This window comes from Phascolarctos cinereus, unplaced genomic scaffold (genome assembly GCF_003287225.1).
Source record: "Phascolarctos cinereus isolate Bilbo 61053 unplaced genomic scaffold, phaCin_HiC Scaffold_2;HRSCAF=192, whole genome shotgun sequence".
Lineage (NCBI taxonomy): Eukaryota > Metazoa > Chordata > Mammalia > Diprotodontia > Phascolarctidae > Phascolarctos > Phascolarctos cinereus.
Window position 1 is genome coordinate 263,992,429 of NW_027555625.1, and position 14,804 is coordinate 264,007,232.

General features: G+C 41.2%; 1 protein-coding gene across 1 annotated transcript in view; it reads left to right on the plus strand.

Moving 5' to 3' along the window:
• The first annotated feature begins 5,285 nt into the window (after nucleotides 1-5,285).
• MED27 (mediator complex subunit 27) overlaps nucleotides 5,286-14,804 on the plus strand; it is a 237,357-nt gene continuing 227,838 nt past the window's right edge. Inside the window, exons 1-2 of the mRNA XM_020973552.2 lie at nucleotides 5,286-5,547; nucleotides 10,097-10,241. Coding sequence (XP_020829211.1) covers nucleotides 5,345-5,547; nucleotides 10,097-10,241 — 348 coding nt within the window. The 5' untranslated portion in view covers nucleotides 5,286-5,344. The remainder of the gene's footprint in view (nucleotides 5,548-10,096; nucleotides 10,242-14,804) is intronic.

Genomic DNA, 14,804 nt, shown 5'->3' on the forward strand with positions numbered 1-14,804 from the left:
CCAATCCAGAAATGCTATCCTTCCTCTTCCCAAAGAGAAATAGTCTGCCTGAGGACTCATTGCTTGATGATTCAGGGAAAAACATGTATTTCCACTGATCCATTTCTGGTTTTTCCCAACAAAGGTGATCTCAGAAGAGCAAATATGGACACCAAAGATTGAAATGGTTGAACTGGGTTCAACTTTATTGCATAAATCATAATATAAACCACTGGTTGGAAGTGTGAGATGGGTATGAGAAACAGGTGAGGGAGGGAGTATCATTGTGGGTAATATCTTTATATTAATATTAAGTATTAAGTATTAATACATTTTAGATTAATGTAATAATATACTACATAAGTTGGACTAGGGAGGCAGTATGGTGCAATGGAAAAAGTACTGGATGTGGATTCAGAGTGCTTCAAATCCTGGCTTAAATCCAGGTTCCAGTCCTGACTTGCCACTTACATGGGAAACTTTTCTGGGCCTCCTTTTCTTCAGTTGTAAGATGAGAGAGTTGGACTAGACAACCTTAACTAGGTGATCTTGAAGGTTCCTTCCAACTGTAAATCTAAGGTCTGATGATCAACAAATAATCAGTTAGCTCAAAACCCTAAGATTTCCTCTTCTATAAAGGGAAGGGGATGGACCAGAAGACATATTAAAGCCCCTTTTAGCTCTGAAATTATCTGATCCTCTAGTTAGGTGAGAAGTAGTATTTAAGGATGGGAGCAGACTTAAGAGGGAAAATGGAGAAAGCATTCTCAATTCTTCTCTGGGAAGACTGATGAATGAAGGTCCCCTGCCCTCCATCCTTTTCAGATAAAGATTCTTTCCTTATAAAAAAAGAGGGGAGAGGGAGACTAGGAAAGAAAAGGTGAGGGGCATACCAACAGCTACAAAGAGGTCACCAAAACTAAAATAATTCATGAAATTTTGGTTTGTTGGCCTGTCATTAAGAACCTGGGTCCTATCATTAAGAAGAACTTAGCCTTAATAGACCTATTGGTTAGAATCTTGCTTGATTCTGGGCAAGTATCCTGAAAATGGTGGTGAGTTATGATTTACAACCCTGTCTGGAAAACTTCTTTAGAATATTTGTCCTGCACACATCCTAGCAGCTGTGCTTGCAGAGCTCCCAAACCCTCCTGATAAGAGAAAGCCTCCTTCCTGTTGCTACACACACATTTGCTTATTTTTCCCCAAAGCCTTAAAAAAAACTATTAATAAAGAGGAGTTGCTAAAAAACAAAACAAAAACAACTAAAACAAAAAATGGTAGCACATGCAAGCAGGTGAGTTAGGGAGAGAAAAGCAACTATGATAAGAAACACTTGGTAAGAAAACAAAACGCTCTTACGGAGCTTTTAACTCACATAGCTGTATTTCCCAAACCCTTCTTTTCACTGAAACCAGCTCTAGGGCCCAGTGCTTTTTGTTTTTTGTCTCTTGAAGTTATTTTGACTACAACCAGAACTGGAGAGGGTTGAATGGAGGGACAACACACAGTAATTACATTTTCAGTGCTAAATTATCTCACTGCTTTAAAGAATTAAAAAAAAAAATCCACTTTAGGGTAAAGTGGCACACTTGGCTGTTTTCTTAAGATTGTGGGGTCATGGGATTTTGAGTTGGAAGGGACTTCAAAACAGAGATTGACAGAATGGAAAGAGTGCTTAGAACATTGCAATAATCTCTTAATTGGTTTCCCTGACTCCAGTCTCTCCACTTTCCAAGCCATCTATCACAATTACTAAATCAACAAGAGCTAGATGGTGCAGTGGATAGAGTGCCTGGCCTGGAATCAGGAAGACCTGAGTTCAGATCCAGCCTAAGACACCTACTAGCTGTGTAAGATAATTTAATTGCTGTCTGTCTTAGTTTCCTCAACTGTAAAATGGGGATAATTGTAACTACCTTCCAAGATTGTTGGGAAGATCAAGTGAGACAATATTTGTAAAGCACTTTGCAAAGTGCCTGGCATGTAGTAGGCACTTAATAAATGCTTTCTTCCTTCCATTTAAGCATTTATTATGTGCCAGGCACTTGGATACAAATAAAATAAACAGTTGCGATTTGCAAGGGGCTTCTATTCTAACAAGAGAGACAAATGTATATAAAGATATGCATAATAATGTGTGTATGTATATATATGTACACGTGCATGTATGTATGTAGAATATATGTCATGTCAATATATTATACATATGATTACAATCATATATTATATATCCATAGAGAGAACATAAGGAGAAATAAGTATAAAGTAGATAAACATAAGGTGGTTTGAGAGGGAGGGCACTAATAGTTGAAAAGATCAGTTAAAGTTTTCATATAACAGGGGTTCTTCCCCTGGGACTCATGAACTTGATGTTTAAAATATCTTGAAAGCTGTATTTCAAAATAATTGGTTTCTTTACAATCCCATGCATTTTAAAACATTATTCTAAGAAGTGCTCCACAGGCTGCATCAGACTGACTGCCAAAGAGGTCCAGGTCATACAAAAAGTTAAGAATCCCTGAGGTAAAAGGTGGTGCTCGAGCCGCATTTTGAAGGAAGAAAGGGATTCCTCACTTGAGGCAAACGTGAGGCGGGAGTGTATTCCAGGCTTGAAGAACTACCCTGCAAAGGCACAGATTGGAGACATAGGTGTCCTGTGTGAGGAACACAGAAAGGGTCAATTTGGCTCTTAGACTGCAAATTTGTGGGAGGAGGATTAATGTCCAATAAGTCTGGAAAGACCAGTTAGGATGAGGATGTGAAGGACTTTAAAAACTAAACAGAAGAGTTCACATTTGATTCTAGAGGAAACAGGAAACCATTGGAATTGAATGAGCCTGGGAGTGACATGGTCCTATTGTCCTTAGCAACAATCACTGGCTGCAGAATAGAAGATGGATTGAAGTGGGGGAGACATGAGGCAGGCAGACCAATTAAAAGGCTGTTGCAATGAGAGGTGATGAGGGCTTGAACTAAAGTGTTGGAGTAGAGAGAAGAGGTTGGACGAGAGAGATGTTGTAGAAGAAATGCAAGATTTGGCAACTGATATCAGGTGATGGAGATTGAGGAGCCCTAAATAATATTAAAGTTACAAGCTTGAGATACTGGAAGAGTGGTAGCGCCTCCTTCAATAGAAATAGAGAAGTTTGAAAGAGTTGTGTGTTGGGGGAGGCAGGGAAATATAATGAAATCTGTTTTAGACATATTGAGTTTGACATGTCCCTAAGACATTCAGTTCGAAATGTGTGATACCAGACTGAAGCACAGGGGACAGAGTGGGGCTGGGGATATAACCTTATAATTTAACCTATGTGAGTTGATGAGGCCACTAAGGGAAAGAATTTAGAAAGAGAAGAGTTGGGGGTCTAGGACAATACTTACACTTAGAGGGCATGATATGGATAATAAACCAGCAAAGGAGACTGAGGAGAGATTAAACAGGTAAGAGAAAAACCAGGGAAGATTATTGTCATGAAAGCCCCAAGAAGAGAATATTCAGGGAAAGAAGGCAGTCAACAGCGTCAAATACAGCAGATAGGTTGTGAAAAAAGAAGACTGAAAAAACCCATTACATTAAAGATTTGGAAGATGCCTCTAATCCTGCAGCCTTCCCTCCTCTTCTATCTCTTCCCCCAACTCTCCAGATTTCTCCACCATCTACCCTCTATATGTATCGTCTTCTCCCATTAGCGTGCAAGCTCTTTGCTTGTCTTTGTATTCCCAACACTCAGTGTGGTTTTTGGCATATAGTAAGTTCTTAATAAATGCCCTACCTATACACTTATCTATCTATCTATCTATGATTTCATTGGTAACTTTGGAGACAGCAGTTTCAGTTGAATGATGAGGCTGGAAGTCAACCTGTGAAAGGTTAAGGAATGAGTGAAAGAAAGTGGAGGCAGTAGTGCTGACAGCTTTTTCTAGGAGTTTGGCTCAAGCCTCTCCCCACTTCAGTCCATATTCTCTTCTGCAGCCAGAGTGATTGTAAGCACAGATAGGACCGTGTCACTCCCAGGCTCATTCAATTCCAATGGTTTCCTATTTCCTCTAGAATCAAATGTGAACTCTTCTGTTTAGTTTTTAAAGTCCTTTGCATCCTTGTCCTAACTGGTCTTCCCAGACTTACTGGACATTAATCCTTCTCCCATAAATTTGCAGTCTAAGAAAGAGTAGCAGGGAAATGACTAGTCCAAGATCACTGAGCTTCTTAGTGGCAAGGTCAAGATTTTGAAAACTAAAAATAAATGAATTTATATTAAAAAAAAAAGAAAAGAAAAAGATTCTAGCCTAGCTGACTCCAGAGCCAATATGCCTGATCAAACCAATGAGGAGGAAAAAAAAAAGAAAAAGAAAAAAAAAGACATCTGTATTACATAGTGCTGTTCCCTCACATTGTAATACAGATGTCTTTTTTTTTTCCCCCTAGAGGGAACACCACATTTACACCCAGCTAACTCCATGCTTCTATATAGGACTCAGAGAGAATGCCCAAATCCCCTAGTCAACTGGAACTGGCTTCCTCTCTGCTCATTTCACTTCATCAAATGGCTGTCAAAGACTTTTCACACTTAGTCTAAGGCCTCTGTTTGAAATTGATTGGGCATTTTATCACTTACTTCAAGTGATTCATGGAGACAACGCCTCATACCAGAGTATAAACACAGATTACAGTCTAATTTCTTAGAGCAAATGCATTTTGCTGATTGCCAGCTCTAATCTTTTTTTCTGGACCATTTTCTGTTATCTAGGCCTAGTGGACAACAGGGGCAGCTAGGTGGTGCAGTGGATCGAGTACCCGGCCTGCAGTCAGGAAAATCTGAGTTCAAATAGGGCCTTAGACACGTACTAGCTGAGTGACTCTGGGCAAGTCACTTAACTCTTATTTGCCTCAGGTTCCCCAAATGGGAACATACTGGAGAAGGAAATGGTAAACCGCTCCAATACCTTTGCCAAAAAAACCCTATGGATTGTCCATGGGGTCACATAACTGAACAACAACAAAGTGGAAGAGAACTGAATTTGGAGTCAAAGACCAGGTTTCAAATCCCATCTGTGTGATCTTGGATGCATAACTTCCCATTTCCTGGGCCTCAATTTTTCCATCTGTAGACCGAGAAGGCTGAATTAGATGATCTGAAAGGTCCTCTAGAGTTCCAGTCTTATGAAAGAGTATTCCACCTGCATTTGCTTGCGGGAGTCCGACAGCCCGTTCTGACCGTGGCCCGAGAACTACATTTCCCAGCGGCCCGCGGGAGCGTAGGGGGACGAGCCCAGTGAGTGACGCCATCAGAGTGCGCGGCGGGCTGTGTATCGCCCCGGCAGCCGGCTGGGCTTGCGGAGGCCGAGACTGGTAGTGTTCGCTATGGCGGATGTGTTGAACGTCGGGGTGAATCTGGAGGCCTTCGCTCAGGCCATTGGCGCCATCCAGGCGCTGCGCTCCAGCGTGAGCCGGGTATTCGACTGCCTGAAGGATGGCATGCGGAACAAGGAGACGCTGGAGGGCCGGGAGAAGGCCTTCATCGCCCACTTCCAAGACCACCTGCACTCCGTCAATCGGGACCTCAAGTACGTGCCCTCCCGTCGGGCCTGGCCTGACCCTGCGCCGCACACGCCGGGCCCCCGAGGCTCATCACCAGCGCCGGCCGAGCCTCGGGCACCTTGCCTTCCCTGGCCAATGAGGTCTTTGCAGGACCTCAGCCCTCTCCCCACTTCCCCAAACCGGGCCCCGCCCGTCCTGGACGGGCAGAGCCCCCCAGCTGCTCCTGCCCGTCTGCCCCCTTCCCACTGCCTCTCCTTCCGCTTTCCCCACGGACATTCTCCCCTGCCCCCATGTGGATCTCCTTTCCCACTGCTCCAAAAACTGGGCTCCCTCATGCCTGTTTTCCATCTTCTCCATTCATTCCCCTTTCAAATCCTATCTCCCCAAATTGGCCTAGCTTGGTTAAGTTGATTTTGTTTGTTTTTTTCTCCAACTGGCCTGTCGCAGCCCTTTTCACAGGTTCTGATGTGTTTCCCATAGGAATTAGTCAGTGCCAATTATAGGATATAGGGACCTTGGATATGAGCAAAGTGAGGGCCAGAAATATTAAGTGACTTCCCAAAAGGTCGCACAGATAATGGCAGAGGCAGGATTCAAAACCCAGATTCTCTGACTCCAGCTCCAGTGCCTGACACAAAATAGGACCTTCATAAATGCTTGTTTATTGGTTTATTGCCCTTTCTACTACACCATACTGTCTCTGTCTCTTACCTCCTGTTCCCCTTTCAGGGATGGTTTCCACTTCCTTCTCCAGGAATATAGTGCTCTTTCATCTATGAAGGCCTGACTGTCTGTCTGTCTGTCTGTCTCTCTAGGAAGGCTAGGTTTGGGAGTTTACTTCTAACAGTTCTGATAATACCTTACATCCATTTAGTGCTTTACTGATTTCAGTTGCATATTTCATCTTCACAGCAATTCTGTGAGGTAGGCAGAGCAGCTCATCTTATGGTCTTATGGTTTGAAGGCTAGCTTTTTTTTTGGTTGTTGCAGCTTTGTTTCCTTAGCAACCAGATGGAAGGAGGAGGTGGGATAGAGGAGGAGGCCAAAGGATGGGTACATCAGTTTTTCACTAAGTGGCTGGTGTTCCTTTTTTTGGGGGAAAGCCAGACAAACACACTCCCCTCCCACAGAAATTCACTGTTTTTTTGTTATTTGTTTTTGTTTTTTGGCACAGTGCCAGTTAATACTTTACTAGTGTGAGGGAATGCTTTTCTTTCTTTCTTCATCTTCCATTTACTTTCCCTAAGGTTGATTTTGTTTGTTAAGTTCAGGATGCTGTGACATGCACCATGGTGTGAAGTTTGAGATGTTTGTTTTGACCCTTTCTGCAACTGTTATCCATAAATCCTTATGCAGTGGTGCCAAGGATAATATTTGGGACTTTCTAGTGAAAAAGGCATTGGTGCCTATACCTAGAGAGGCTTTTCTTAGCTGTTTGGGACTATCCCTTCAGAATACTTACTTTTGGAAGCTGCTTATGCTATTGGATTACTTTGTGTGGTGTGGTTAGTTCTAGGGGACATTAAAGTGCCTTCATTTTACATCTACACCACCTTGTTGGTGTTTTCTTCATTCTACTTGTTTATCTTATTTGTTCTATGTTTTGTTAAGATTTACCATCTGTGAAAAACATCCTATGTATGTCTGGCATTATACAAGTAATAAATAGTCATCATTTATTCAGGTGTTTGCTGCTCTGTCAAATTGAATATTTATATTGGTCTCTAAACTATTAGTGCAGAGATTGTTGTGCCACATTTATAAATTCAAGCCAATTGAAGTGAACAAGCCCTTATGAAGCACTCACTATGTGTCAGGCACTTTGCCATGTTCTGGAAATACAAAGAAAGGCTTGAAACATGCAAACAACTCTGTACAAAGAGTATGTATATAGGATAAGTTAGAGATGATTTCCAGGAAGGCACTAGCATTAAGGAGTATTGGGAAAGTCTTGTAGAAGGTGGGATTTTAGCTGATACTTGAAGGAAGTCAGGGAAGCCAGGAGGTGCAGATGGGGAGTGAGAGAATTTCAGATGTGGGGGACTGCCAGTGAAAATGGCCGGAACTGAGAAACAGAGTACCTTGTTTGAGGAACAGCAAAGGGGCCAGTGTTACAGGATCATAGAGTATGTGTAAAGTGCTGGTGTGTGGGGGAAGGAAATAAGCATTAATATCATGTATGCTATATAACAGGCACTGTACTAAGTGCTTTACAAATATTATTTCATTTGATCCTCACATCAAACCGGTGAGGTAGGAGCTATTATCTCCATTTTACAGTAGAGGAAACTGAGGCAGACAAGGTCACACAGCCAACATTTGTCTATATGGCTGGATTTGAACTCAGATCTTCCTGACTCCAGGCTTAACACTCTGAGTGAGGGGCAGATTATGAAGGGCTTTAAAAGCCAAGCAGAGGATTTTGTATTTGATTCTGGAGGTGATAGGGAGTCACTGGAGTTCATTGAATTGGGAGTGGTGACACATAGTCAGATCTGAACTTTTAGAAGATCATTTTGACAGCTAAGTGTGGAGGATGGACTGGAATAGGGAGAGTCTTGAGGTAGGGAGACCAATCCACAAGCTTTTGCAAAAGGCCAGGTGTGAAATGGTGAGGGACCCACAACAGGATTGTGGCATTGTCATAGGAAAGATGGGGGTTATATATAAGAGATGTTATACAGGTAGAATCAATAAGAATTGGCAATGGATTTGTTGGAGGGAGAGAAGGGTAGAGGATTACACCTTGGGTTATCAGTCTGGGTGACTGGGGGAATGGTGGTGCCCTCAGTGGTAATAAGGAAGGTGGGGAGAGGGGAGGGTTTGGGGGGATAGATGAGTTCAGTTTTGGACATATTGAGTTGAAGTGCCCTTAGGACATCCAGTTCAAGATGTCCAGTAGGCAGGTAGAGATGCAAGCTTGGTGGTTAGAAGAGAGGTTTGATGATTACTGAATCTAAGAAGTTCATTTTTCCTTCAAATGGAAATTTAGAAAAGTCATTAAATTCTTCATTTGTGTGGCCACATTACTGGTTGAAGGGCTTTTAAATTTTCTCTTTTTAGGAATGACACAACTGAATCAAAAAACCTTGCTGTAAACTCTGTCCACATAGGGTATGATACCCTTACCTTCAGGTGCTCTGCCCAAAGGAATATAAATTTTAATCTCAGAAACCCTTTTCCCCTTAAGGACTGAGATTTAAAGCCAAATCTCTCTGGCTGTCATTGATTGGTCGACAGTAGGTCCTAGACCAAGCTCTACTTGATCATTGTTTGGGCCCTGACTGGCTCAGAGTCAATGTAAATAACAATTGTTTCTGTTTTGGCCAGAAACCCTGAGGGTCTTCCCCTCCTAGATTGATTTTTTTTTCTTTGACTAGGTCAAAGAGGCTGTTCTCTACCTCAGTTCTTACTAGCCTTAATCGCTGAATGGGCGTTGCCTCAGTCACGCTGAGACCTTTAAAGACCTTAGTTTAAAAAGACCAAGATTTCCCACTGCATCCAGGGCCGTCTCCAGTCATCCTGATCTGTATCTCACCACTGGGCCCAGGTGGCTCCTGAGGATAAAGTGAGGCTGGTGACTTTGCCCAGCCCTCCCTCACTTATATCCAATTCACTTGCAAGTCATGGCATCCCCTCCCTGATGTCAGGGAACAAAGGCCGAACAACAACCTCCGTGTGAACTAATCTCCACTTACATGTTATTTTGATTGTCTCGAACCTTTATAAACTCTCCAAATCTACTTATTCCTGTTCTGAGAAATCATGAGACAACACATCAGTTTTTATCCTCGACTATAGTGGATCCGTTTTGGAATTTAAACATAATCTGGAAGAAATGATTTTCTTTGGTTTTTAAAACTTTAAAAATTCTTTTTATTAATACTTTTTAAGAAAAACATTGGTTTTACTTTCCAATTCCACATTCTTCACCTTCCCCCTTCAAACTGTCTCTTGTAGCAAGGTAGTTAGGCGAAACATCCATCCATCCATCCATCCATCCATCCATCCATCCATCCATGTGTGACATTGTCTTTCGTTCAGTCAACAGACATTTATTAAGTGTTGATTGTGAGCCAGGCACATGCCTCTTGCTACACCTGTAGCCCCCCACCTTTCCATCAGGAGGAAGGAGGCATATTTCACCCCTTTAACCCTGGGGTTGAAGATTAGTTATTGCATTGATGGCGTTGTGGTGCAGTGGAGGAGTACTAGATTTGGTGCCAGAGGGATCTGAGTTCAAATCCTGACTATACTATTATATAACTTTTGGCAAATTATTTAACTTAAGTTTATTTTCTCATCTGTGAAATGAGGAAGTTGGAAAAATTAACTTCTAGAACCTCTTCCACCTTTAAATCTATTATTCTGTGACACCTTTAAGTGTTGTTTTTCTTTACATTTTTTTGGATGTGAGGTGAAATGTCAGTTTTTCTAATGATTTGGAGCACTTTTTTCCCTATGATGATGGATCACTCATTTTTTTTTCAGGAAACTCTTTGGTTATATCCTTTGACTGTTCACATGTTGGGGAATGGCTCTTATAATTGATTTTTCTTCCTTTCATTTTTTTAGTGAACTGGAGCGTCTGAGTAACTTGGTAGGCAAGCCATCTGAGAACCACCCTCTCCATAATAGTGGATTGTTAAGCCTAGATCCTGTTCAGGACAAGACTCCTCTCTATAGCCAGCTTCTTCAAGCGTATAAGTGGTCGAACAAGGTAAAAGAAAAACTTCTACATATATCACACTAGTCAATATTGTTAGTATTGGGTTTTTTTTTTTTGGATGAGGCAACTGGAGTTAAGTGACTTGCCTAGAGTCACACAGCTAGTGTTATGTGTCTGAGGCTGGATTTGAACTCAGGTCCTCCTGACTCTAGGGCCGGCAGTCTATCCACTGTGCTACCTAGCTGCCCTTCCTAGTATTATCTTTTGATGGAAAATGTGAAGGTGTGCTATATTAACTTTTTGATTCAACTTAGAATTGGATAGTATGTCATTTAACTTTAATAAACATTTATTTAACACCTGATCTATGCAATATATGGTGATGAGCAGAGCTATAGAGTAGAGAACAACAAAGTCCTTTCCCTCCAGCAGATTACAATCTAATTTGAGTGGGTAGAGGTGGCTATGGCATGTGTACAAATAAATATGATACAACCAGAATGAGATAGGAGCAAAAAGGAAATCTAGACAAAAGCTATAAGAAAATAAAAGTCCTTACTTACTGATAATGTGTAACTTATGTTTTTAAAGATCTCCATATTTGGAAGTTTCAGAACATCTCTAAAAGTAATAATATGTTAGGTTGAGATTGAAAAGTATTGTGATCACCATTTAATGAAAGAGAATAGTTTTGGTCTATATGTTATGTGGCTTACATGTTTATTTATTTTGAGTTTTCTTCTGGTAATAGAGGCTCTTCTTTAGAATGTCATTGTAGCGTACTTAGAGCACAGTTTTCCCTATGGCAGGTCAGTCTTTTAAAAAAAAATTAAATATTCATTTTTAGCATTCTTTTTTTTTCTTTTTGGTAAGGCAGTAGGAGTTAAGTGACTTGCCCGGGTCATACAGCTGGTAAGTGTCAAATGTCTGAGGCTGGATTTGAACTCAGGTCCTCCTGATTCCAAGGCTGGAGCTCTATCCACTGCGCCATCTAGCTGCTCCTTTAGTATTCATTTTTAAGAATTTTGAGTTCCATATTCTCTCCCTCTTTCCCACCCCTTTTCCACTCACTGAGAAGGCAGGCAATATGATATCATTTATACATGTAAAGTCATGCAAAACCTATTTCTGTATCAGCCATGTTACAAAAAGAAAAAACCCAAAGATAAATAAACTTTAAAAAAGCAAGAAAGATAAAGAAAGTGAAAAAAGTATACTTTGGTCTGCACTCAGAGTTCATCAGATCTCTCTCTGAAGTTGGATAGCATAATTTATCATGGGTCCTTTGGAACTGTCTTGAATTATTGTCTTGAACAGAGTAGCTAATTGATCATTATCATAATATTGCTATTACTGTATACAGTGTTCTGGTTCTGCTCACTTCACTTTGCATTAGTTGATATAAGTTTTCCTAGATTTTTCTGAAACCGTCCTGCTTATCATTTGTTGTAGCATAGTAGTATTCTGTCAAAATCATATACCATAACTTATTCAGCTATTTCCCAATTAGTGGACTTCCCCTCCATTTCCACTTCTTATACAGCCGGTCAGTCTTGGACCCAGTATGAGAGGGATGATAGTTCGTGATCCACTTGTCAGTAAATTTTTATTAAGCCCCTCCTGTGTAGCAAGCACTGGAAAATGCTAATCACATCCACATCCAGTCCCTGCCCTCAAGGAGTTTACAGTCTAGTGGGGGAAGACAACATGCAAAAAGAAGCTGGAAAGGGGCTTGGTAGGTATTGTCCTCAGAAGAATTGTGGAGCAGTGCAGTCAGGTGAGAAATGAGATATCTTGAGCTGAGCCCTCTCTTTGAAATGGAGGTTTGGAAGTCATGGCCCTACCCTCCAATTAGAGAAACTGAGGGTAGTGAGGGGGTGGAGGCCCAGGGCTGATGAGATCTTGCAGGATGATGAGGTTATCCCAATAATGAGCATGGAGGAGGGCAGCCAGGTGAGAAATGTACGCTTAGGAGTTAGTCTTATGGCATAGATCTTAGGAAAACAGTGGAAGGGAACTTGGGTAGTTTTAAAATAACAAAAATGTCTCAAGAAAGAAACACTGCACTAACCCCTTTTTAGGCGTGAGAAGATGTTTTGCTTTGCTCCAGAGTTGTATTGTATAGGATTTAAGTTTAAGCGTGTATGATGCTTTAGGTAGTCTTAGAAAAACAACTGCCTGTAGGAGAGTCAGTAGCTAGGACAGGCATGGAGGTGGCAGTAACAAGAGGAATTCCTTTGGCTTTAACTTGCTAGTGAGCTCTTTTTTTCCCATTCTCTTTCCTGCAGCTCCACATTTATGTGGAAGGCTAGTTGTATCTTCGTTTCTTCTGGTTGTAGTGTTTTCTTCTTGGAATTTCTCTGATACTAGTTCATGGGATCATTGGTTTTAGAGCTAGAAGGTAACTTAGAAATCATCTCGTCTAATTCCACATAAGTTATTATTACAGATGAGGAAACTGAGGCCCATAAAAGTTAAGGTACTTCCTCTAGGTTTTACAGGTAGTAAATATTAGAGCTGAAATTCAAAACCTGGTTTAAATCCATTGTTCTTATCTTAGCTGGGCAGAACCTTGGAGATTATCTGGTATAGCTCCCTTATTTGACATTTGAGGCAATTGAGGCCTCCGTAGGCTAAGTGATTTACCCAAGTTCAAACAGATAAGTGAGAGCACCTCCACAGCCAGCCTTCTTTCCACTGTACCAGTCCATTGTTCTTTGCTAGCTATGTGACTTTAGGCAAGTCACTTAACTTTTCTAGGCGTAATTTATAAAATTCTGTACTCTGCAAATAAGAGTTGGAATGAGATGATTTGCAAGGTCCTTTCAAGTTCTAAAATTTTGTGACTTTTTGGGTCAATCAGTCAAAAAGCACTTCTTATGTGCCAGGTACTATGCTAAGCACTGGGGGTATGAAGAAAGGCAATAACAGGTCTTTGCCCTCAAGGAGCTCACATTCTAATGGGGAGACAACAAGTTAACAACTTTGTACATAAAGAATAAATGGTATAAATGGGAGGTAGTTTCTGAGGGAAGGTGGACGGGTGAGGTGGATAGGGAAGGAGGGTGGATACTGGGAAAGGCCTCTTTCAGAAGGCAAGGATTAGCTCTGACTCTTGAAGGAAGCCAAGGAAGCTGTAAGGAAGAAGTGAGGTGGGAGAGCATTCTAGGCATGGGGCACAGCCAGTGCAAAGGTATGGAGGTAGGAGATGGAACATTGGGTTCAAGAGCTACAAGAAGGCCAGTGTTGCTCTTCAGCCATAAAGGTATTCTTTTAGAATATGTTGGTATACATTGTACACAGCAGTGGCAACATTGTGCAATGATTCTCAGCAATACAGTGATCCAAGATAATTTCAAAAGACTGTGGTGGAAAATGCTGTCCATGCCCAGAGAAAGAACTATGGAGTCTGAATGCAAATGTGAAGCATACTACTTTTACTTTTTTTTTCTTTTCTTGTGGTTTTTCCCTTTTGTTCTGATTCTTCTTTCACAACATGACTAATGTGGAAATGTGTTTAACATATATGATACGTGTATAACCTATATCAGATTGCTTGCTGTCTTGGGGAGGAGGGAGGGAAGGGACGCAGGGAGAAAAATTTGGAATTCAAAATTTTACCAAAATGAATGTTGAAAATTATCTTTACATGTAATTGGAAAAAAATACTATTAAGGAAAAAAAAAGAATACACTGGTGTACAAAATGCATGTAATGATTGATGTGCACATCCTTACCACCAGAGCCAGGGTTCATGGATACTGACTGCTCAGGAGGAAAATGACTTACCCACTGGTGCTAAAAAAGGGCTGAGACTCTCAGCCCTGCAATCAACCTGACTCCAAACAAGGACAACAGAAAGCTACCAGGAAAGCAAAGCAGTGGGGACAAAGATGCTGCCTTCCACTGGCAGCCTTCTGACTACCTTTTAGACTCCCGTTTCCCTTTCAGTATTGAACTCGATGATCACTTTAATCCAGTTTTACAGGTTTTAAAGTGAGAGCATTTGGGGCAGTGGGCATGCAGGTAGGTGATTTATCCTAGGCCACACATTCCATTGGTAGGGACCTGTCTTGAGTTGTTCAGAATTTTTAGACCCTACTGATTGTCCATTTCAGACTCTGGTAATGAAAGCTACCTACATTAATGTTTCATTTGGCTAAAGTTGGTTGTGGTAGAAGCAGGGGAGTTTCTGGGATAATTGGCATTGAATGGAGAGAATATCACTTTCAAAGCAAAGAACTCTGCCATCATGTTGAAACTGTTACATTTAAGTCTTTTCCTGCAGTTTTGAGGACAAGCTGAAAATGGAATGATTTACAAAATCCCAGGATAATTAAGGATGATGCTTTAGAGTGTGAGAAGGTATTTAAAAAAATTTGTTGTTGATAAATTTTATTGTTTCTACCGGCTGTTCTTGCCTTTCTTTTTATCCTCTATGCTTGGCACAGTACTGGGCACTTAGTAAGCACCTGATTGGTTGATTTTCACACATCATGAAGACCTCCTCTCCCCCCCAGTATAGTCCCAGTTAAATTGCCCCAAACACCTACAAGAATTAAGTAAACAAGAATTAGGTGATAGTAAAACCTACATTTTTTTAATAGCTTTTCT